The sequence below is a fragment of the Dasypus novemcinctus genome, chromosome 29, assembly GCF_030445035.2.
Source record: "Dasypus novemcinctus isolate mDasNov1 chromosome 29, mDasNov1.1.hap2, whole genome shotgun sequence".
NCBI lineage: Eukaryota > Metazoa > Chordata > Mammalia > Cingulata > Dasypodidae > Dasypus > Dasypus novemcinctus.
Window position 1 is genome coordinate 541,687 of NC_080701.1, and position 25,855 is coordinate 567,541.

Consider the following 25,855-nt stretch of genomic DNA (forward strand, 5'->3'; position numbering starts at 1 on the left):
TAAACTTAATGAATGTTCAGGCACGATGGATATTATCATGGAACGGCACCTTTCACTTCCACTATGCAAAAATTCTTTCCCATCATATGCAATATAAAAAGGGATTTTTATTTTCTTATAATAGCTATCATTAAAGGAATCTTTAAGAAAATTATGCTTTTACTATATGATATAAAATCAGGAAGACCTAATTTAGTAAAAATATTAAAAGTTTATGAACTATACTAAAATAGTTCTGGATGTTTGATTTTTAGATTGTTTGATCTCTGTTATCAGAATGGAATCCATTCTTCCACCTTCAGAAGAACTCTATTTTCTCTTGTCACTGACATTACTTTTAGTACAAGAATATTGGGAGGAAGTTTCTATTGGGTCTTTTTTTTTCTTTTTTCCTATGATGTCTTTATTTTATTTTTTAAAAATGTTACATTGAAAAAATATAGGAGGTCCCTATATAACCCCCACCCCCCACACCCCATTCCTCACACATCAACAACCTTTTTCATCATTGTGGCACATTCATTGCATTTGGTGAATACATTTTGGAGCACTGCTGCACCACATGGATAATGCTTTACATTGTAGTCTACACTCTCACCCAGTCCACCCAGTGGGCCATGGCAGGGCCAACATCTGTCCCTGCAGCACCACCCAGGACAATTCCAAGTCCTGAAAATGCCCCCACATCATGTCTCTTCTTTCTCCCTACTACCCTCAGCAGCTACTGTGGCCACTTTCTCTACATCAATGCTACAATTTCTTCCATTACTAATCACAATAGTTCTGTATTGGAATATCAGTAAGTCCACTCTAATTTGTACTCTATTCCTCCATCCTGTGGACCCTGCGATGGTGATGTCCACTCCACCTCTATATCGGAGGGGGCTTAGATTCCACATGGGTGATGGATGCAGTTCTCCTGCTTGCAGCTGTAGGCGCTCTTGGCTCCCTGGTGTGGTGGTTGACCTTCTTCACCTCCCTGTTAGCTGGCCAGGGTAAGTCCAATAAACCAGAGGGTAGGAGTTGCAAGTCTGCAGAGGCTCAGGGCCTGGCTGTCATGCACAGTCCAGAGATTCAGGTTTCCTGAGTATACACCAACCCCAGTGCCAACCACAGGTCCGGTAAAAGTGACAGAAGAGGCATGTGTAGAAAGATCGCATCTGCGTCCAACTCCATCACACTCAGGAACGCAAACTCCAAAGTGGGGGTCTTTAGTGGATGTGTGTTGTGCTCTGCACCCCCAATATCCATCCCCTGTCCTTTTCTGTTAACTGTGCCCCTTGTTCCTTCTGGATCAAGTCCATGTGCCTTTGGTGATACAGCCTGTTTCTAGCTCCAGAGGTGGGCTCGTGGCTCAGAGCTAACTAGTTAGAGCATTGCATCCCTCTGGGCAGTGAATGGTTCACACTCTGGAGATGACTCGATCTGGGTTGATCGGAATCAGGCCTAGGACCTTAGTATAAACTATTCAAAGAGAAGTCATGCTGTCTTCTGTGCCTTCTCTGAACTGGGGAAAGTAGAGCCAATGTGGCTGACAAGTCCTGAGCACATGGATTCAGCCATCCTGAAGGGAGCTATTCCTAGGATGTTTGCAATCCCTGAGCTAATAAATTACATTTTTTCCCCTAAATCAGTTTGAGCTGGATTTTATATGAAAAAGTGCCTCTCTATAGCCTATAAATAAGTAATGCTTCGGATATGTCTTAAAACAAATCAGAGAGCTCTATTTTTCTTTGGCTTATTTCCAAATACAGGTTTGACAGAGAATAACGTAACTTCCTCAAAACAAATTTGGAACCTGGGATATGTTGAACACCAATTAATCATGGTTGGTTACATCGCTCAGAAGAGTGGACTGATACCTTATACAGAAACATACCATGCTAACACTCTGCAGAGTCTGCATTCGGAGAGCCTGAAAGGATTCCAGCTGATGCTGAAGGGCCTATAGCAAAAACAAACAAGGCACAGAATTGAATATTTTTAGGTAGATGACTATACATTTGAATTGTTGTGATGCCTTTTAAAAATATTTCATTGTTGCCTATTGATTACCAGAAGCAATCATAGGAGAGCCAAGAGACTGACATTCTTGGTCATCTTGTAACTGGCCAGTGGGCTTTCGTGAAGACTTTTATGGTGATAAAGCGGAAGAGCCCATGGACATTTGGGAAGTACTTATTCTGAAAAAGATCAACAATATACAGGTTTTTACAGGCGACAAAATGAAATATACTCACTTTCAATGCTGACTGTGGTTGGATTTGATTTTCTGATTCTGATATGCAGCCATAGTCTTAAAAGCAAAGTAGAAAAGCCATGTCATTTAATCCTTAAATTTCACTTTTAATTATCTATAATAGAAAGCAGTCTCAGGAGACAAAGATATAGTGAGAACACTGAATTCACACTGTGAAGAACACAATGCTAGGGACATGATAAGTGGAAGAAATAATTCTCATTTGACTTAAAATACCTGCTTGAACTTGTAATCGTGTTTTTACTTTTATAATAAATCAATAACTCGTAACACCAATCACTCTCAAGTGCTCAAATATCTTTGTTTCTGAGATGGGAATTATATTCTTTTTGTGAAAAACTAATAATCTTCAAGTTACGGGGCACCCTTGGCAGAATACCTTATAGGACTCTTTCTGTGAAATTTCCATGTAATATTTTTCCTTCGTTATTGTGGGAAACAAATTGAAATAATAGATTGTAATTGTCTTGTTCGTAAGCAAAGTACTGTAAAGGTCTGTGTGTTCCTTCTGGAGGACAGATTATAGATGTGCAACAGGAAAGAGACTATAATATTTGCAAATTTCCTGACACATACCCTCTTTGTCCAAATATTAGGCTACTCGTTTGCTTTGGTATATTTTATAAATAATTGAAAACAGCTTCCAGTGTCCTGAAGGACATGAGTTACGACTGGATATTGTCCCAGGCTGATAATTTCTGCCCTAGGAGGAGGTTTTCAGGAGGTCAGCATGTCTCCTCCTGTGGGGTGGTGGTCTCAGAGGTTACAGAGGTGGGCTGCCCAGGGCCCCCATCCCTGGGAGGGCAGCGCTGGCTCAACGCCTGAGCCTTTCAGCTACTAAGACCCACCTTTAGCCAGAGGGCAGGGGGCGACGAGTCCAGCTCTAGCTGGATATTGTGTTTAATTTGGAATGGAATGACAGCTAAACCGTTACAGTCTCATCGAGATAAAGCAGAATGGAGATAAAGCCTGATCAGTGCAGGAAGGCATCCCAAAGATTGCCAGATCCTAAATGACCTCTTCGAATGGGCACAGATCAAAGTGCAAATCAAAAAGAATACTTGGTCTAGAATTTCACCACTCACAACTAACCGTTGTCAATTTTAGGTGCCCATTCTTCAGTCGGCTCTGTAAGCGTATACGTGAAAAAAGAGAAACGACTTTCAAACAGTGGGCTCCTATCATGCATCCTACTTTTCAAGAAATATTTTCAACAGAATAAAGATTAATTTGAAGTAGCTGAGGTTATTACTAAAATTCAGACTTTTTCACTGCATGATAATTTTCTAAAACATCTCTCTTTGCTTTTGAAAATATATTATGAAAAGAATTACAAAGTTAGAAGCTTCATAGTTTTTAATACCATACATTTCTATTGTATTCAGTGTTGATGTACTCCCTACCAAGAAAGATGACAAAATTAGCACTTATACTTTTTTCTGCATCTCCTCCCCAATCCTCCTGAGATTTGCTAGTTATATGATTTTCACACTGTGAGGTTTTAGGATGCATACATTTTGTTCTGTAACCATAAATCACAAACTCTATATTGAAACTCAATGGTAGGATTTTATTCTTGTAAATGTTTTTGGCCTTCATTTTATTTATTATTATTTTTTCTTTATTAGAGAAGTTGTGGGTGTAGTAGGCAATCATGCATAAAATACAGGATTTCCATACACCTCTCCTCCACTTATACCTTGCATGTGTATGGAACATTTGCTACAATTAATGTTAGCACATTTCTATAATTGTACTTTGAATTAAAGCCCATGGTTTAAGTTAGGGTTCACTGTTTGTGGGTTTAAAAAAATTTTTTATTCTGTTACATATATGCAATCTAACATTTCCCCTTTTAATCATATTCAGATATATATTTAAGTGCAGTTAATTGCATTCACACTGTTGTTTTACCACTGCTACCATCCATTACCAAAACATTTTCCATCATGCCAAATAGGAAACTGGCACATTTTAAACCGTAATTCCCATTCCCTATTCCTCACTCCATCCCCTGGCAACCTTTATTCTAGATTCTGACTCTGAGTTTGCTTATTGTAATTGTTTCAAATCAATATCTGTCCTTTTGTGTCTGGCTTATTTCACTCAACATATGATGTCGTCAAGGATGATCCATGTTGCCGCATGTATCAGGACTTCATTCCTTTTAACAGCTGAATAGTACTTCATTGTCTGCATAGATCACATTTTATTTATCCACTCATCAGTTGATGACACTTGGGTTGCTTCCGTCTCTGGGCAGTTGTGAATAATGCCACTGTGAACACTGGTGCACGAGCATCTGTATGCGTCCCTGCTTTTAATTCGTTTGAGTATACGTTAGTGCTGGGATTGCTGGGTCATATAGTAATTCTATATTTAACTTCCTGAGCAACTGCCAGACTTTCTTCCACATTGGCTGCATCATTTTACCTTGCCACCAGCAATAATTTAGTATACTTTTTTCTCTGCATCTTCTCCCACAAGTTATTTTCTTTTTCTTTTTAAAATAGCAGCTATTCTAATGGGTGTGCAATGGTATCTCATTGTAGTTTTTATTTGCATTTCTCTGATGGCTAATGATGTTGATTATCTTTTCATGTGCTTTCTGGTCATTTGGATATGTCTTTGCAAAAATGTCTGTTCCCAACTTTTACAAATTTTTAAATTGACCTGTTTGTCTTTTTTTTTTTTTTTTTTAAGATTTATTTATTTATTTCTCTCCCCTTCCACCCTGCCCCAGTTGTCTGTTCTCTGTGTCTATTTGCTGCATGTTCTTCTTTGTCCACGTCTGTTGTTGTCAGCGGCACAGGAATCTGTGTTTCTTTTTGTTGCATCATCTTGTGTGTCAGCTCTCCGTGTGTGCAGCGCCATTCGTGGGCAGGCTGCACTTTCTTTCACGCTGGGCAGCTCTCCTTATGGGGTGCACTCCTTGTACGTGGGGCTCCCCTATGCTGGGACACCCCTGCGTGGCATGGCACTCCGTGTGCGCATCAGCACTGCGCAGGGGCCAGCTCCACATGGGTCAAGGAGGCCAGGGTTTGAACCGCGGGCCTACCATATGGTAGACGGATGCCCTAACCACTGGGCCAAGTCCGCTTCCCTGTTTGTCTTTTTGTTGTTAAATTGCAGGATTTCTTCATATATTCTGGATATTAATCCTTTACCAGTTATGTGGTTTCCAAATATTTTCTTCCATTGTGTAGCTTGTCTTTTTACTTTCATGATAAACTCCTTTGAGGAACAAAAAGGTTTTTATTTTGATGAGATCCCATTATCTTTTTTTTCTTTTTTCTTTTGTTGCTGGTGCTTTGGGTATAAAGTCTAAGAAATCATTGCCTAACATAAGGTTCTAAAGATGCTTCCCTACATTTTCTTTTCAGACTTCGATAGCTCTAGCTCTTATATTTAGGTCTTTGATCCATTTTGAATTGATTTTTGTGTATGTTGTTAGGTAGGGGCACACTTTCATTCCTTTGCAAATAGAGATCCAGTTTTCCCAGCATCATTTGTTAAAGTGACAGTTGAGTGGTCTTTGCCACCTTGTCAAAAATCAGTTGGCCATGAATGTGAGAGTTGATTTCAGAGCTCTCAATTTGATTTCATTGGTTGATATGACTGTCCTTGTGCCAACACCAAGCTGTTTTAATAACTGTGGGTTTGTAATAAGTTTTAAACTTGGGAAGTGGTGGTAGGTCCTCCAATTTCATTCTTCTTTTTAAAGATGGCTTTAGCCACTTTGGGCCCCTTCCACAAAAATTTGATGATTCACTTTTCCATTTCTGCAAAGAAGGCTGATGGAATTTTGGAGGGATTACATTGAATCTATAAATTTCTTTGAGTACTATTGACATCTTAATGACATTTTATATTCAAATCCATGAACACAGAATATCCTTCCACTATTTCAGGTCTTCTTTAAATTTCTTTTAGCAATGTTTTGTAGTTTTCTGTAAACAAGTCCCTTACATCCTTGGTTAGATTTATTCCTAGATATTTGATTCTTTTAGTTGCTATTCTGAATGGAATTTTTTCCTTGATTTCTTGTTCTGATTGTTCATTGCTTATGTATAGAAACCTACTGATTTTGGGTGTTGCTCTTGTACTTTGCCACTTTGCTAAATTCATTTATTCACTCTAGGAGCTTTGTTGTAGATTTTTCAGGATTTTCTATGTATACAGGATCATATCATCTGCAAATTGGGCAAGTTTTACTTCTTCATTTCCAATTTGGGTGCCTTTTGTTTCTTTTTATGCTTAATTGCTCTAGCTAGAACTTCCAGTACAATGTTGAGTAACAGTGATGACAGTGGGCATACTTATCTTTTTCCTGATTTTAGAGGGAAAGTTTTCAGTCTTTTACCATTAAGAAGTTAACTGTGGGGAAGTAGAGTTGGCCCAGTAGATAGGGAGTCTATCTACCACATGGGAGGTCCACGGTTCAAACCCTGGACCTCCTTGACATGTGTGGAGCTGGCTCACGTGCAGTGCTGATGCTCGAAAGGAGAGCCCTGCCACACAGGGGTGTCCCCCGCGTAGGGGAGCCCTACGCACAAGGAGTGCGCCCCGTAAGGAGAGCCGCCCAGGGCGAAAGAAAGTGCAGCCTGCCCAAGAATGGCACTGCACACACAGAGAGCTGATGCAACAAAAAGAAACAAGATTCCCGTGCTGCTGACAACAACAGAAGCGGACAACAGGACGCAGCAAATAGACACAGAGAACAGACAGGGAAACGGACTTGGCCCAGTGGTTAGGGCGTCCGTCTACCACATGGGAGGTCTGTGGTTCAAACCCCGGGCCTCCTTGACCCGTGTGGAGCTGGCCCATGCGCAGTGCTGATGCACGCAAAGGAGTGCCCTGCCACGCAGGGGTGTCCCCCGCGTAGGGGAGCCCCACGCAAGGAGTGCGTCCTGTAAGGAGAGCCACCCAGCACGAAAGAAAGTGCAGCCTGCCCAGGAATGGCGCCGCCCACACTTCCCATGCCGCTGACAACAACAGAAGCGGACAAAGAAACAAGACGCAGCAAATAGACACAAAGAACAGACAACCGGGGGGGGGGGGGGATTAAATAAATAAATAAATCTTAAAAAAAAAAAGAAAACAGACAACTGGGGTGCGTGGGGGAAGCAGAGAGAAATAAAAAAATCTTTTTTAAAAAAAGAAGTTAACTGTGGGCTTTTCATATATGCCCTGTATCATACTGAGGAAGTTTCCTTCCATACCTATTTTTCTATGTTTTTTTTTTTTATCAAGAAAGGATGCTGCAATTTGTCAATGCTTTTTCTGAATGCTTTTTTCTGCATAGATTGATCATTGTTTTTTCTCATTCTTTCTGTTAATGTGGTGTATTACATTAATTGATTTTCTTATGTTGAACCAACCTTGCATACCAGAGATAAATTCAACTTCATCATGGTGTATAATTTTTTAATATACTATTGGATTCAGTTTGCTAATATTTTGTTGAGGATTTTTGCATCTATATTCATAAGAGATACTGGTCTGTAGTTTTCTCTTCTTGGGGTATCTTTATCTGGCTTCAGTATGAGGGTGATGTTGGCCCCATAGAATGAAATAGGGAGTGAATCCTCCTCTTCAATTTTTGGAAGAGTTTGAGCAGAATTGGAGTCACATCTTCTAGGAATGTTTGGTAGAATTTTCCTGTGAATTCATATGGTCCTGGGTTTTCCTTTGTTGGGAGTTTTTTGATTACTGATTCAATCTTTTTACTAGTAATTGGTTTGTTGAGATCTTCTATTCCTTCTTGAGTCAATGTAGGTGGTTTGTGTATTAATTTGTCCATTTTATCTAGGTTATCTAAATTTATTGGCATACAGTTGTTCATAGTATCCACTTATAGTATCAGCAGGGTCAGTAGTAATGTCCTCTTTTTCATTTGTGAATTTCATTATTTCTGTAGTCTCTCTTTTTCTTTTTCTTTGTTGGTCTGGCAAAGGTTTGCCAATTTTGTTAATCTTTTCACAAAAACAACTTTTGGTTTTGTTGATTCTTTTTTTTTTTTTTCCTATTTCATTTATCTCTGTTCTAATCTTTGTTACTTTGTTCCTTCTGTTTCTTTGGGTATACTTTGCTCTTCTTCTGGTTCTTTCAGTTTTGAGGTTAGGTCCCAGATTTGAAGTCTTTCTTATTTGTTAATGTAAACATTTAGAGCTATAATGTTCCCTCTAAGCACTGCCTTTGCTGTATCCCATAAGTTTTGGTATGCTGTATTTTTAGTTTCATTCACCTCAAGATATTTCCTAATTTCATTTCAGATTTCCTCTTTAACCCTTGATTGTTTAAGAGTACATTGAATTGTCACATATTTGTGAATTTTCTCTCTCCCTCTGTTACTGATTTCTAGCTTCATTCTTTTGTAGTCAGAGAATATGCATTGTATTATTTCAATATTTTTGAATTTATTGAGATTTGTTTTGTACCTAACATATAGTCTATCCTGGAGAATGATCCAGGTGCACTCAAGAAGAGTGTGTATTCTGTTTGTGTTGAGTGCAGTGTTCTCTATGTGTCTGTTAGGTCTAGAAGGTTTAGTGTATCATTCATGTCCTGTATTTCTTTTTTTTTTTTTTTTTGTCAGAGAGTATTATTTTTTTTCATTTTTTTGTCTTTATTTATTTTTTTAATGTTACATTAAAAAATATATGAGGTCCCCATATACTTCCCACCCCCCTTACCCCACTCCTCCCCTGATAACAACCTCCTCCATCATCCTGAGACATTCACTGCATTTGGTGAATGCATCTCTGAGCACCGCTGCACCTCATGGTGAATGATCCACCCGGTGGGCCATGGGAGGACATACAATGTCCGGTAACTGTCCCTGCTGACCACCCAGGACAACTCCAAGTCCTGAAAATGCCCCCACATCACATCTCTTCCTCCCACTCCCTACCCTCAGCAGGCACCATGACCACTTTCTCCATACCAATGTCACATTTTCTTCGATTAATAATCACAGTAGTTTGTGAATAGAATATCAGTAAGTCCACTCTAAATCCATACTCTATTCCTCCATCCTGTGGACCTTAGAATGGTTGTGTCCACTCTACATCTATATCAAGAGAATCTAAGCCTCCTGTATTTCTTTAGTTATCTTCTGACTTGATGTTCTTTTCCTTATAGACAGTAGAATGTTAAAGACTTCTACTATTAATGTAGTACCATCAGTTTCTCCCTTCAAACCTGTCGGTATTTGCCTCATATATTTTGGGGTTCTGCTGTTAGGTGCTTATATATTTATAATTGTTACTCTTCCTGTTGAACTGTTCCCTTTATCAGTAAATAATGACCATTATTTGTTCCTCATAACAGTTTTTGAGTCTATTTTATCTGATATTAGTATAACTACCCCACCTTTTTTTAACATATATTTTGTAACTTGGAAAGAAGTTTTAGATTACATAAATGTTACATCAGAAATATAGGGGATTCCCATATACCCCACCCCCTCCCCTTCCCACACTTTCCCACATTAACATCTTTCATTAGTGTGAAACATTTGTTAAAATTGATGAAAACATACTGAAGCATTATACTAGCCAAGGACTAGGGTTTATATTATAGTTTACACTTTGCCCTGCACAATTTTGTAGGTTATGACCAAATGTATAATGGCCTCTATCCATCATTGCAATGTCATGTAGAACAATTTCAATGTCCCAAAAATGTCCTCTTGTGGCACCTATTTTTTTCTTCTCCCTCCTCTCAGAACCTCTGATGGACACTGCCTTTATAACATTGATATACCCAGTTTTCTTTTAATTACTTCTTGTATGGTATATTTCCCCCCATCCTTTCACCATCAACCTACTTGTATCTTTGAATTTAAGACGAGTCTCTTGCAGATAGCATATAGTTAGATCATGCTTTTTTATCCATTCTGCCAATCTCTGCCTTTTTACTGGAGAGTTTATTCATTTACATTTAAAGTCACTACTGGTAATACAGGTCTTTCTTCTGGCATTTTGCTATTTAACCTTTTAAGTCTTATTCCTTTATTGTCTCCCACTTCCATTAAAACCTACTTTCACATGTATTTGTTTTCTTGTGTTGTACCTTATTAAGGGCTTCTCATTTCTATCTGGATATACTTTTCATCTGTTTTCCATGTGGATATTATAGGGTTAAAATTAAACATCCTAAATATATAGCAATTATATTTTGGTTTGATATCAACTTAACTTCAACAACAAGAACATATACTTTTCCTATTCCCTGTTGTCCCCTCACCTATTTTATTGTACTTTGCCTTTACTGCAGGTCTTTATTTCTTTTTCCTGCTTTCAACTACATTCTAGAGTCCCTTCCTTTCATGCTGAAGAACTCCTTTTAGCATTGCTTGTAGGGCAGGTCTAGCTGTGATGAAATTCCCAGCTTTTGTTTATCTGAGAATATGTCAATCTCTCCCTCATTTTCGAAAGAGAGTCTTGCTGGATATAAAAATCTTGGCTGGCAGTTATTTTCTTTCATCACTAAGTATTTCAACCTAGTGTCTTCTTGCCTCCATGATTTCTGATGAGAAATCAGCACCAATAACTGGGACTCTCTTCTATGTAACACATTGCTTTTCTCTTGCAGCTTTCAGAATGCTCTCCTTGTCTTTTGCATTTGGTAGTGTAGTCAGTATATGAAGGGGTGTGTTTTTCTTCGTATTTATCCTGTTTGACATTCTCTGAGCTTCTTGGATGTGTGTATGCATATCTTTTGCTATGTTTGTGAAGTTCTCTGTACTTATTTCTTTGACTGTTCTTTTTGCCCCCTCTTTCTTCTCCTTCTGGGACCCTCATAATGCAAATATTGTTGTGCTTGATGGTGTTCCATAGTTGCTTTATGCTGTTTTCCATTTTCATTTTTCTTTTTGCTCCTCAGCCTGATTCATTTCAAGTGTCTTGTCTTCAAGTTCACTGGTTCTTTCTTCTGCAAGCTCCATTCTGCTCTTGATAACCTCCTAGACATTTTTCATTTCAGTTATTGTGGTCTTCAATTGTGGTAGTTCTGTTTTGCTCCTTTTAAAAATTTCTGTCTCTTTACTTAGACTCTCATATTGTTCTTTCATTGTGTTCCTGATATCCTGTAGTTCTTTTTCTGTACTTTCCTTCACCTTCTTAAGCATTTTTAAAATAAATCAATTTTATTGATACATAATAATACAGCATAAATCCATCCAAAGTGTACAATCAATGGTATTGGTATAATGGCATAGGTGTGCATTCATCACTTCAATCATTTTTGTTTTTCCAATAATAATAATAATAATAATAATAAAAAACAAAAAACAAAGAAAAAATACTCATCACCTCTCAATTTCTCTTTGCTTCCTTGGCTATACATAGCTGCTATTCTGTTTCCATCTCTAGTTTGTGTTTATATTTTGTAATAACAGTCTTATATATGCAAATTACTCATATTCATAATTCACATGAGGTTTCACTATATTATACAGTCCCATGTTACTTTTTTTAAACTTTCCTTCTAGTAATATACATGTTCTTAGACTGATGTAATAGCTCTACTAGTTAAAAAAAAAAACCATGATATGTTTTCACCATTTCCATTCATTTCCAAAGATTTACAAACAACTTTTTTTAACCAATTCTGCACAGATCAAACTTCAGCTTTCCATTCTCTACCCTCACTCTATTTTCTGGTGACCTATATTCTAGTTATTAAATCCATGAGTTTAAACAACAATGTATTTAGTTCATAATAGAGCAATCATATAGTATTTGTCCTTTTATATTTGGCTTGCTTCACTCAACATAATGTTCTCCAGGTTCATCCATGTTGTCTTATGATTCACAACTTCATTTCTTCTCACAGCTGAATAATATTCCATTGTACACACAATAAGTGTTCCTATCTTTCCATATGCTCTCTAACACTTGTAGTTTTCTAACTTTTTAATTGTGGCCACTCTAACATGTGTGAAATGATATCTCATTTTAGTTTTGATTTGCATTCCCTGATTGCTAGTGATGTTGAACATTTTTCATGTTTTTTTTTTTTGCCATTTGTATTTCTTCTTTGGGCAATTGTTTATTCGAGTCTTTTGCCCATTTTAAATCAGGTTGTTTGTGTTGTTATGGTTGAGTTGTATGATCTCTTTGTATGTCATAGATATTAAACTCTTATCGGATATGTGCTTACCAAATATTTTCTCCCATTGAATCAGATGCCTTTTTCCCCTTTTGACAAAATCTTTTGAGGTGCAAAAGTGTTTAATTTTGAGGAGGTCCCAATTATCTATTTTTTCTTTTATTGCTTATGCTTTGGGTGCAAGGTTTAAGAAACTATTGTCTACTCCAAGATATTGAAAATGTTTTCCTATGTTTTCTTCTAGTAGTTATGGTCCTGGCTTTTATATTTAGGTCTATGATCCACTTTGAGTTAATTTTTGTATTAGGCATGAGATAGGGGTCCTTTTTCATTCTTTTGGATATGGTTATCTAGTTCTCCCAGCACCATTTTTTGAAAAGATTTTTCTGGCCCATGTGGGAGGGCTTGACAGCCTTGTCAAAAATCACTTGACTATAGATGTGAGGGTCTAGCTCTGAGTCGTCTAGTTAGTTCCATTGGTCAATGTGCCTGTCTTTATTGTCTTTATGTCAGTACTATGCTGTTCTTTTTTTTTTTTTTTTTTTTTTAAGCCCTGTAGCTAAATAACATGCTTTAAAGTCAGGAGGTGGGGATCCTCCAATTTAGTTCTTCTTTTGAAGACATTTTTGACTATTTGGGGACACTTACCTTTCCAAATAAATTCAGTTTTTTGCATTTACATTTTTCTACAAAAATAGCTCTTGGGATGTTTCATTGGGATTGTGTTGAATCTGTAAATCAGTTTGGGTAGAACTGACATATTAATGATATTTAGTCTTCCACTCCATGACCACAGAATGTCCCTCCATTTATTTAAATATTCTTTGGTTTCTTTTAGCAATATTTTGAAGTTTTCTGAATACAGGTCCTTTATGTCCTTGGTTTTTAGTCACTATTATAAATGGATTTTTTTTTCTGATTTCCTCCTCAGATTGCTCATCAGTAGTGCATAAAAATGCTATTTATTTTTGGGTATTAATCTTGTATCCTGCCACTTCGCTGAACTCATCTATTAGTTCTAGTAGCTTTCTTATGGATTTTTCAGGATTTTCCAGGTATATGATCATATCAGCAAATAGTGAAAGTTGTATTTCTTCCTTTCCTGTTTGGGTGCCTTTTATTTCTTTATCTTGCCTAATTGTTCCACCTAGAACTTAGCATGATATTGAGTATCAGTGGTGACAGTGGACCTCCTTGTCTTGTTCCTGATCTCAGCAGAAAAGATTTCAGTCTTTCACCATTAAGTGCAATGCTAGTTGTAATTTTTCATGTATGCACTTTACTACACTGAGAAAGCTTCCTTTTATTCCTGTATTTTGGAGTGTTTTTATTAAGAAAGTATGCCACCGTATTTTGTCAAATGTCTTTTCTGAATCAATCTAGAGGATCAATTGATTTTTCTTCTTCAATTTATTAATGTAGTTTATTATACAATTGATTATCTTGTGTTGAACAACCCTTACATGCTTGGGATAAAACCCACTTTTTATAATGGTGTATATATTTTTTCTTCATTTTTTTTCATTTATTGAAGTATATCACTCATACATAAACATACATAAACAATAAGTGTATAGTAATAGTTGTGAACTTACAAAACAAACATACATAACATCATACTGGGCTTTCATACCTCACCCTACCACCAATACCTTGCATTGTTGTGAAACATTTTTAACTAATGATTAAAGAGCATCTTTAAAATATTACTACTAACCAAAATATCTTACATTTGGTTTATTTTTCCTGTGACCCACCCTATTATTGCTACTATTATTATTATTATATCATTTGTAAGTGAACATACATAAACAGTAAGTGTATAGTAAAAGCTGTGAACTTACAAAGCAAATGCATAATATCACACATGGGTCCCATACATCAACCCACCACTGTTATGAGACATTTGTTACATATTATGAAAGAATATCATCAAAAGCTTACTACTAACTATAGTCCTTATCTTACATTTGATGCATTTTCTCCCAACCTACCCTATTATTATTTTTTAAATATATTTTTATGACAGAAGTTGTAAACTTATAAAACAATCATGCACATATGCAGAATTCCCATACAACACCCCTCTATCAACACATTACACTGTGGTGGCAATTTGTTACAGGTTATGAGATAATATCATCAGATTATTACCAGGTCCATAGAATATATTTGGCATGCTTTTTCCATACATCCCCATAATCGACACAGTATATCTTTGGCATAGATGCATGAATATTACATTATTACTGCTAACCACAGTCCATAGGTCATTACAGTTGTATTTTTCCCATGTATCTCCACATTTACACCACCCTGCTATAGTGATGTACATCTGCTCTAGCTCACAAAGGACACTCTTGCATCTACACCATCAACCACAACCTTCATTCACTTCTGGATTTACTGTGTTATTCAGTCCCTAGATTATTCTCTAGCTTTCTGTCAAACGGCATTTACATCCCTAGACTACCATTTTCAGCCACAATTCCATTAAACAAGCTTTACTCACTGTAATGTGTTACCATCAACTTTATACATTTCCATACTTTTACAGTAAAGTTAATTAAAACTTCTAAATACATTAAACATCAGTGGTACTTCTCAGTCCTCCTCTTATCTCAAGAATCTACCACCTACCACCAGGTCTTGAAGATATTTTCCTACATTTTCTTCTAGAAACTTCATGGTTCTTGCTTTTATATTTAGGTTTTTGTTTCATTTTGAGCTAATTTTTGTATAAGGTGTGAGATAGGAGTCCTCTTTCCTTCTTTTGGCTATGGATATCCAGTTCTCGCAGCACCATTTGTTGAATGGACTGTTTTGCCTGAGTTGGGTGGGTTTGCCAGGCTTGTCAAAAATCCCTTGACCATAGATATGAGGGTCTGTTTCTGAAGCATGAGTTTGGTTCCATTCGTCTATGTGTCTGTCCTTATTATGCCAGTACTATGCTACTTTTACCACTGTAGCTAGGTAATATCGTTTAAAGTTCAGAAGTAAGAGTCCTCCAACTTCACTTTTCTTTCTTAAGATGTTTCTGGCTCTTCAGGACCCCTTACCCTTCCAAATAAATATGATCATCATCTTTTCCATTAATTTAAAAAATGCTGCTGCCATTTTTACCAGGATTGCATTGAATCTGTATATCAATTTGAGTAGAATTGATATCTTTAGTCTTCCAATTCATGAGCACAGAATGTTCTTCCAATTATTTAGGTACTTAAAAAATTATTTATTATTTGTTTATGTATGTATGTATGTACGTATGTATTTTCCCCCTTCCCCTCCTCCTGCCCTGCTGTTTTTGCTGTCTGTGTTGTCTTCTCTTCTCATTTTCTCTCCTCTAGGATTCACTGGGATTTGATCCTGGAGACCCCTGATGTGGAGAAACATTCCCTGTCAATTGTGCCACCCCAGTTCCTGATTTCTGCTGTGCTTCACCTTGACTCTCCCCTTGTCTCTATTTTGATGGGTCATCATCTTGCTGTGTGACTCACTTGCACAGGGCACTGGCTTACCATGTGGGCACTTGCGCTCACCATGTGGGCACTGGCTTACCATGAGAGCACACTTTCTCTTATTTTTCACCAGGAGGCCCCAAGGATCAAACCCAGGTCATCCCATATGGTAGGCAGAAGCTCTATCACTTGAGCCACATCTGCTTCCCTTTAGGTCTTTTTAAAATATCTTTTAACAATGAATTGTAGTTTTCTGAATATAAGTGCTTTACATTGTTGGTTATGTTTATTCCTAAATATTTGGGTTTTATCTGCCATTTTTTATTTTCACCATTCTTTTGAGATTTTTGGTTACTTTTACTGATATAATCTTCATTTCCAGTCTCTCTTCCAAGCCTCTCTCCTGTTTTGTTTTGTTTTGTTTCCTTTTCTGACTGTAGCACACCTTTTAGTATTTCCTGCAAAGCTGGTCTCTTGGTTATAAATTCTTTGTTTCTCTTTATCTGTGACTATTCTAAACCCGCCCTCATTTTTGGAAGACAATCTTGCCAGATACAAGATTCTTGGCTGGAAGTTTTTCTCTTGCAATATCTTAAATGTATCATACCACTGTCTTCTTTCCTCCATGGTTTCTGATGAGAAATAGGCATTTAATCTTATTGGGTATCCCTTATATGTTATGGATTGCTTTTCTCTTGCTGCTCTCAGAACTGTCTTTGCCATTTGGCATTCTGATTAGCATCTGTCTCAGAGTTGGTCTATTTGGATTTATTTGGATGGGAGTATGTTGTGCTTCTTGGACATGGATATCCATGTCCTTCAATAGGGTTGGGAAATTTTCTACATTTTTCTTCAAATATTCCTTCTGCCCCTTTTCCCTTCTCTTCTTCTGGAATGCCCATGACATGTATGTTTGCATGTCTCTTGCTGTTGTTTAGTTCCCTGAGACCTTGTTCAATTTTTTCCATTCCTTTCTTCATATGTTTTTTCATATGTTTGCTTTCAGAGGCCATTTCTTCAAGCTCCCCAATCCTTACTTCTGCCTCCTCAAATCTGCTGTTATATGATCCCAGTGTATTTTAAATTTCATTTAATGTGCCTTTCATTCCCATAAGATCTATTTTTCTATGTATGCTTTCAAATTCTTTTGCTCATCCAATGTCTTCTTAATATCCTTAATCTCTTTAGCCATCTCATTGAATTTGTTAAAGAGATTTGTTTGAACATCTATGTTTAGTTGTCTCAACTCCTTTATGTCATCTGGAGGCTTATCTTGTTCCTTTAACCGGGCCATATCTTCCTGTTTTGGGTGTGGATTGTAGTTTTTTGTTGGTGTTTTGGCATCCTGATTACTAGCTGTATTTATTCTGGGTGCAGTTTCTCTCTTTAATTAAGGGCTGCCTGCCCATTCTCCCTTGCTGCTTTTGTAGTAGGAGCCAAGGATGTACTTTGTGCTATAAGCTCTGGAGGCTCATGCTGTCCTCATTTCCCCAGGGACCAATGAAGCTTCTCCCAACTTTCTCCTTTGCCAGAGGTAGGGACAGAGCCACAGCTGTGTGTAATAATCTGAGTCTGGTTTTGTTGGCTTCATAGATTTGGTAGCATTCTTCTGATGAGAGGTTGGCACTTAATCTTATTGAGGTTACCTTGTATGTGATACTTTGCTTTTCTCTTGCTTCTTTCAGAATCCTTTATCCCTGATATTTGTCATTCTGAATAGTAGGTGTTTTGGGGTAGGTCTGTTTGGATTTATTTTGTTTGAGGTGTTTTGTCCTTGGGTATTGATATTTATGTCTTTCATAAGGGTTGGGAAGTTTTCAGTCATTATTTCCTCTAATACTCTTTCCTCCCCATTCTTTTCTCCTTCTGAGACACCAATAATATGAATGTTTGTGCATTTTGCATTCTCATTCAATTCCAAGACTCTGTTCCATTTTTTCCATTCTCTTCTCTTTTTGTTCTCCTGTCTTTTTCAGTTCATATGTTCTTTCCTCAAGATCACTAATTCTGTCTTCAAGTAATTCGTATCTGTTCTTATGTACTGCTAATATATTTTAACTCTAATCTATTGTGTCCTTCATTCCCATATGCTGTTACTTTTCTTTGCAGTCTTTCAAATCATTTTTTATGCTCATCCAGTGTCTTCTTAGTATCCTTTATCTCTTTAGTCATATTTTCCTTCAAATCTTTGAATAGATTTTGTAGATTTGTGTATTATTATTTTTCTTAAATCCTGTATCTCATCATGATATTTGGTTTGTTCCTTTGGCCGGTCCATCTCTTCCTGTTTCCTATCATGGATTGTAATTTTTTGCTGATGTTTAGGCATCTGAATATGTTGGTGAATTTACTCTGTTGGTCAGTTGCTCTCTCTTGCCTAGTGTTTTTTTCACAGCTCTTCTTTGATTTTGGTTCAACTTATTCTAAATATTTAAAATTGTCCAGCCTATGTTATCAAAATCAGGCCAGGGACTCACTAATTGGGTGTAGATTTTTTCCCAGGGATGGGGTAAAGAGAGGCCTAAAAATAGTTTTCCTGCTTGCAATTTCCTGCCTGGCCAGCAGATGATGCTTGTTGGAGAAACTTTCCAGGGAGGTGTTCTTTCAATCTCAGCTTTCTTGTCTTTCTGGTGTAGTAAAGCTGAAATTCAGGGCAGACTCTGCTGGCCTAATTCATTGAAGGGAAGCCTTCTGACTCCCCGTCCCTTTTCCCTTAACATAGCTGACAGGAAGGAAGATGTCTGTTCCCCTCCCAGTTAGCTGTAGTGGACTGGGTGTTTTACCCAAGCTTAATATCTATGGGATGGGAGAGGGAGCCCTTCCTGGCTGCTGCAGGGGTTTAGTAACTCACATTTATTGTTTTAGGCTCTTTGTCTCTCTGTCCCTCACTCTCCTGAGAGTTGTACAGCATTGTCTTGGTCTACTGACCTCCAAACCTGGTCCCTAGGGCAAGTTTTTGCCCTTTTTCCATATTTTTGTGAGAGTGTTGAGCCCTGCCTGCCTAGTCTGATGACATCTTCCTGGAACTCTCCCCCATAAGCATTTTTAAGATCATTTTAAAAAATGGATTTGTTCAGTATGTCCACATTCTTGTCTTCTTTGTTGGTGTTTTCTGCATTTTTATCCTCTTCTTTTGAATGTGCCATCATTTCCCATTTCTTCGTTTGTCTTGTACTCTGTTGCACACTGGACATTTTAATATTTTAAACTATTAACTCTGGGATTCATTCCCTAGAATGCCTGTTGCTGGTTTAGTAACTGGCTGGTGATGAGAGCAGTGTGCTTGAGCTCCAGTCCTCCTACCAGGAAGGCCCACCCAAAGGGACTGCCCTGCACAGGCCTCCCTGTCCTTCTGGGCCTCTGTCTTGCCCTGGGCTCTTGCTGCTTAGTTGTTTTGGAGTTTGCCTGTTTACAAGGGCTTGGTTGTCCCCTCTGTTTCCCAGGGGACATGTCCCCTCTCTCAGGTATCCAAATCTGGCAGGCCTTTGCCCCAGACTGTCTGCCTTTGTGGTTTTTTATGCTCCTTTCATTTTCTCATGTTGCTTTTGCCTGTAGTGTAAGTCCTGTGTAGTGGGCCACCCCAGGGAGGATTTTCCCACCCCAAACAGAGCCAGGCACCCACGAAGGGGGTGCAGAACGGCTCAAGGTGCCCTGTGGGAGGGTCAGGCAGGGTGCCAAAACTTCTCTGATGGCTCCCGTGGACGCAGCCCTTCAGTTAACACCCCACAGTCCTGAGGAAGCCCTGCGTCTTTAAATCTCCACCGCCTCTGCCCGTCAGGGGAGGATGGAACGACGCCTGTCCACAGGGCTGAGACCCAGGATCCAAATTTACTAATCCAAAGCTGTGATTAGTGACCAGCCATGGGAGGAGGATTTTACATCCCTTTCTGTCACAGCAGATAGCCAGGGACTGGACCCCATGGCAGCCTGCCACGAGAGTGGGCAATGGGCAGTAGCTACTGCACAGAGAGAGCGGTTTACTGTTCTTTACCCTGATTTATCAGCCTCTTCCTCCTGCTCTTCCCTGGAAGCTGTACTGTGTCCTCCTGGCCTCTGAAGTTTCTAAATCATTGTTTTGGACAGTTTGGGCCTGTTTAAAAGTTTGATGGGAGTACTGAGTCCTAGAGCTCCCTCCTCCACCATCTTCCCTGGAAGTCCAACTTTATTTTTAACAGCATTATTGTTCACATTTCTATCTTCTTCCTACACCTGCAGCAACAGCTTCCCTTTTCTATACAGATTTTCTTTGACTCTAGGGAAGTTTGAAATTTCAAGGCTAAATACAGGATTACTTTTGCTAAAACTGAGTAAGAAATAAAGGGCCTAAAGAAATCTAAAAATTTAATAAAGAGCTATCACAAATAAAGATATTTTAAATATAAGACAGAGGTTCACATACCACTTCTACATACTTATCCCTTCTTTTTTGGTCACAGTTTGATTGCATAGTATAGCAGTTTGATATGGCCTATGAATTTCAAAAATAGATACTGGATTATGTTTTTAAACTGGTCTGTCTGAGGTTTCACTTTTACTTGATTAAATTATGATTAGCGTTTTGATTGGGGCCACATCAGTGGGGTGTTGAGTCCCTGTCCTCTTGGTGGGTGGGGACTCACAGATAAGACATGGCAAAGGACAGAGCTGAGGGTTTTGAGCTGGAGCCCAGGAAGTAAGCACACAGAGGAGCAGAGCTGCTGAGCCCGGAGAGAATTGAGCCCTGGGGAGTGAGACAGAGCCATTCACCTGATAGGCTACAGCTGACCTTGTGGAGAAGCCAGAGGAGCTGAGCTCAGAGGAACCCAGGAAGCCTGAACCTGGCAGATGTCGGCAGCCATCTTGCTCCAACATGTGGCAACAGACTTGGTGAGGGAAGTAACCTACACTTTATGGCCTGGTTACTGTAAGCTTCTACCCCAAATAAATACCCTTTATAAAAGCCAACTGATTTCTGGTATTTTGCACCAGCACCCCTTTGGCTGACTAATATACACAGTAGCCATGCTGTTGTTTTCCAAATGGCTCAGTTTAACCTGAGCAACTCTGCTTATTATTATTCCTCTTTTCTTCGGTGTAGTGTAGATGCCTTCCGTTGATCCTTCCCTGAGTCCCACAGGTTTATCCATCTGAGCTACAGTTCAGGGCAGGGGTATTGTCCTATCCATAAAAGCTGGGTGGGGGTTAAGGGGTCAGTTGGAGCTGCAGGACACCTTTGGTGGAGGATTCGTGGGCTGTTGCTGTTCCCTTAGACTTTTGTTGAAAATATCATGGGAAGTGTGTGCATTACTGCAGGAAACACTCTTTTGGCCTCAGCGCCCCCTCAGCTCAGTGTGGAGCCCTGGAACCACGGCCGCTCTTACGCTGTGCAGGCCGTTCGCCGGGCAAGGCTCCTGCCTTCGCTGTGGCCGGCACTGCACCCAGCTAACTGGCCCTAGGAGTCTGCATCCTCTCTCCAGTCCACACAAAGGCATTCTGCATGCCAGCAGAGCCCTGCCTGGAGGGAGCCTCGTCTTTCCTTAGAACAAGGCAAGCCCTTGTGGATCAGGCTCCAGGCTCACCAGTCTGTCTCCAGCAGCTCTTCTCTACTCAGCAGAAAGAAAGATACTTTCTTCGTCTTTATTAATATTTCAAGGGAGGCATTAACGAGTGGTTTTCGTTGTTGACTTGTTTTATTGCTTCTGAAAGTCATGGGCAGAATTAGGAGGCAGGCTATAGTTGCCTTGCCAGAATCTTCTGTGGTTATCTTGGGTCAGCATTTCTTATTCAATTCATTTGGTTCTGGGGAAGGGAAAACTGGGATCTTCCTTTGCTCTAAAATCTCTGCCTATGAGTCTCAAATAATATATTTTATTTATTTATTTATCCCCCAACCTCCCTTGTTTTGCACTTGCTCTCTGTTCTCTGTGTCCATTTGCTGTGTGTTCTTCCATGCCTGCTTGTCTTTTCTTCTTCTCTTTCTCTTTAGAAGGCACCAGGATCTGATCCCAGGACCTCCGGTGTGGGAGAAAGGCACTCAATTGCTTGAGCCACTTCATCTCCCTTATCTTCTGTGTCTCTCACTGTCTCTCCTCTGCATCTCCCTTTTTGTTGCATCATCTTGCTGTGCCAGCTGCTCTCTGCAGTGTGGGCCAGCTTGCCTTCACCAAGAGGCCCCCGGAATCAGACCTGGGGCCTCCCATATGGTAGATGGGAGTGTATCACTTGAGTCACATCCATTTACCTCAAATAATATTTTATAACTTAATTATTTAGATTTTTTTTCACTTTTTAGTGGTTCCTCCTTCAACATCATTCATTCAAATATTGTGCATGCCCTGTTTTAGGTTCTGTAGGAATAGACAGACCATGTTCCTGCTTCCATGGTGTGTGCATGTTAAAGGAGTAGACAGAAAAAAAGGCAAACAAAGAAATTAATAAACAAGATACTTTCAAACAATGATAAATGACATGAAATAAATAAAGTAGGTAAATGTGAATGAGAATGAGTGGGGCTGGGGACAGCACTGGAAAGCATGGTTAGGAAAGGCCTCTGGCAGCAGCTAGTGCCAAGGCAAATGTAAAGGAAGTGCGTGAATCAGTGAGGTGATGTTAGTTAACAGCCACAATAGCAATAACCACCAGCACCAAAATAGTGCCTACCTGGAAGGTGTTTATGGAATTGTTGAAGACATATTAAATTACACAAAGAACAATTCAAAGACCACAAACCAGAAAGGCAAACCATATGATTAAGCCCTCTGATGCTTCGACAATATTCCATGGGTACAATTCTAGGAGGCTTCATCAAGAGTCCCAAGTGCTGAGAAATGGCAGGGCTGTGAACATGTGTGGAGTGGGAGTCTGAGTAGAGGAGACAGTAAGGTCCTGAAGGAGCCGTGTCACCTGTGTCTGCAAGCAGAGAGGAATCCAGGGTGGTTCACCTCAGTAAGCAGGGGGAGCCAGGGTGCTATGAGGTCAGAGGGGGAGCCAGGGGCTAGATCATGGAGGGCCTTGCAGGCGAAGCCAAGGGGGTTGGCTCTTATTTCAAGGGAAAGGGAAGCATTGGACGTTTTTTTAAAAAATTTTCTTTAAAGAAGCTTTAGATGACATAAATGATACATCGAAAATGTAGGGGGGTTCCCATATACTTTATCCCCCTCCTCCACTTTTCTCCATTAACAATCTTTCATTAGTCTGGTACATTTGATACAGTTGAGGAACACATATTGAAGCATTGCTACTAACCATGGTCTACAGTTTACACTCTGCACAAGACATTTTTATAGGTTTTGACAAAATGTATAATGGACTATATCCATCATTGCAATGTCATTCAGAATAATTCCAACGTCTCCAAAATGCCCCATGTTATACCTGTTCTCCTCTTTTCCTCCCCTCAGAACTTCTGGTGACCACTGCCTACATGTTCTTCCATTGCTAGAAGAATAAAGTCTACTGTAGTGCATAGTTGCATTCCTCTCTTATGTTTGCACATTCCTCAATCTTGAACATTTTAGGATGGTGATGCTCACTCTGTTTCTGATTGAGAGGTGGCTTAGGTCCCATAGGACAGATAGATGGAACTGTCTGGCTTGCAGTTGTAGATATTCTGTGTTTTTGGGATGAGCATTGTTCAAAATCATCCATTTGTTAGTTGTCTTGGGTGAGTTTAATGAACTAGAGAGTAGGTTTTGCATCTCTGCTGAGATTCAGGGCTTTGACTGAATGAACAGACTGATGATTTAAGTCTTGGGACATTCATTTGAGTATCATGTTAATTATAGGTTCAAATAAAAGGGGCAGAAGAGCCATGTGTAGAGAAATTATAAATGAATCTAACTCTGATACACTGGGGAACATATATTCCAAGATAAGGCCCACTGACAGGGTACTAAATTCCTGAAATTTTTTCCCCTGCCTATAGTGTCTAGATCTCTTCAGAGCTCCTCAGCCCTCAGGAGCACCCCTGTCTAAGGCATAACCTCTGGATTGACCTCCCAACTCACTTGGAAATCTCTTATCCATAAAAACTCACTTGTATTTAATATTTTCCCTTTTTAGTCAAGGTCTTTTTCCAAATATGTTGCTAGTTGGTGCTTGGTAATAATCCTTTAGTGCCAGGGAAGTTCATCCCTGGGAGCCATGTCCCATGCTGGAAGGAAGGTAGTGAGTTTACATGCTGAGTTTGGCTTAGAGAGAGGGTACATTTGAGCAACAAAGAGGATTTCAGGAAGTAACTCTAAGGCAATATATAATGCTAGGTTAAGTATCAATGAAGTTCATAAGTACAACCATCAGTGTTAAGGGCCTGGTGTATTGATCTGTCCTCCTTCACTAGGCACTTCTCATGTACTCTAGGGATTCTTCCTGCTCTATTAGAGAATGTAGCAGGACTTCCTGCTATAGTCAATAGTCTTTCATTTATTGTGTGGGTCTCCACCACTGAGAAAACATCCCATGACCACTTGAACATATTTATATTCCATAAAGGCATGTCTCAAGTTCACCTGTCCCCACACATGCCCCCATTCACTGACATTCACAACAGTGATCCTCCCCTGCCACAAATGTGACCGTTCTGCAATCCAAAACCTCCCCCAAGACAAAGCCAAACATAAAATAAATAAAAATAATAAAAATATTAATAAATAACAAATAATATACTAAAATTTAAAAATTACAAAATTGTTTTTCGTTGTGTCTTTCATCACCATAAGATATGTTATCTTTTAGGTACAGTGACAATTTCTTCTGTATGTTTCCCCAGTGTCTTATTTTTTTCACTTTATTTTCAAAGAAGCTTTAGGTTACAAAGAAGTCACATAGAAAATACAGGGGATTCCCCTATATCCCACCCCCTCCCCTTCTCACATTTTCCCCTATTAATAACATCTTACATTAGTATGACACATTTGCTACAATTGATGAACATTTTTAATCATGGAATGATTTTATCTGAAAAATTTTAAAGATCACTCTGCTGCATGATAATGGATTCTAAGGGGGCAATTATGGTGGTCCAAGTGAAATATAAAGGTATCTGGGACTAGATAGTAGTGGGAGAGATGGACAAAAATAGGTGGATTCAGGATATATTTTGGAGATAAAGTCAGCAGCACTTGCTAAAGAACTGAAAAAAATTAAGGGTGATGCACAGGTTTTTGGTCACAGCAGATGCATGAATGATGATGTTATCTACTGAAATGGAAAGAATGGAATGGGAACATATTTTAGGAGGGGAAAGAATGGGATGGGAACATATGTTAAAGTTAAGTTTTCTGTTAGACAACAAAATAGAGGAGTCCACTGGGCAGGCCAGCATGAGTCAGGGCTGTGAGATGATCATGGCACTGGGCTCCCTGGGGCACTGCTGGCCCAGATAAGAGCAGTGTCCATGGATGGCAGGCACAGATGCTGTAGAGGAGAATGAGGAGTGGAGATTTGTGAGCAATGAGTCCAGACAACTTTTTCTAATTTTACTGTGGAAGGGAAGAGAGAATAAGGTGGATATTGGAAGAGATGCCAGGGTCAAAAAGAGTTTTTAAAACTTATTTGTTTGCTGCTGGAATCATAAAATAGAGGAAATGAACAGCTCTGCAGAATGAGGGAGGCTAATTAGAGAAACTGGGTATTTGAGAATTCCAGAAGAGAAATATCTACAAGAACTTACCTTTAATGAAGTAGGGACAGTTCTTTCATTGAAATGGGTAAGACAGAGAACATGGGTGCACAGGCAGCTAAGTTAGAAAATGTGAAGTTTGAGGATTAGAAGTTTTGGTTTGATTGCTTGTTTTTTCGTACAGTGTGAGACCATCTTATGAGTTGTGAAGTGTTGTAGACGCTGTTGGAGAATTTAGGAGACAAGAGGAGTGACTCTTGGAGAGGGCTTGAAAAAGGAGTTACTGAGGAAATAACGTAAGTTTCCCAAATAGCATCAAGTGCTTGTTAGACCTATGGTATGACTCAAAATGAATTTTTCTCTAGTGATATTCAGATGTTTCAGTGAAGGCATGTGTAGGCAGAGAGTTGGAGATATCTATTT

At 39.0% G+C, this 25,855-nt stretch overlaps 1 protein-coding gene across 1 annotated transcript in view; it reads right to left on the reverse strand.

The window, feature by feature from the left end:
* CCDC110 (coiled-coil domain containing 110) overlaps window positions 1–25,855 on the reverse strand; it is a 42,725-nt gene that overhangs the window by 3,460 nt on the left and 13,410 nt on the right. Inside the window, exons 4-5 of the mRNA XM_071212556.1 lie at window positions 2,241–2,296; window positions 1,880–1,945 (exon numbers count right to left, since the gene is read on the reverse strand). Coding sequence (XP_071068657.1) covers window positions 1,880–1,945; window positions 2,241–2,296 — 122 coding nt within the window. The remainder of the gene's footprint in view (window positions 1–1,879; window positions 1,946–2,240; window positions 2,297–25,855) is intronic.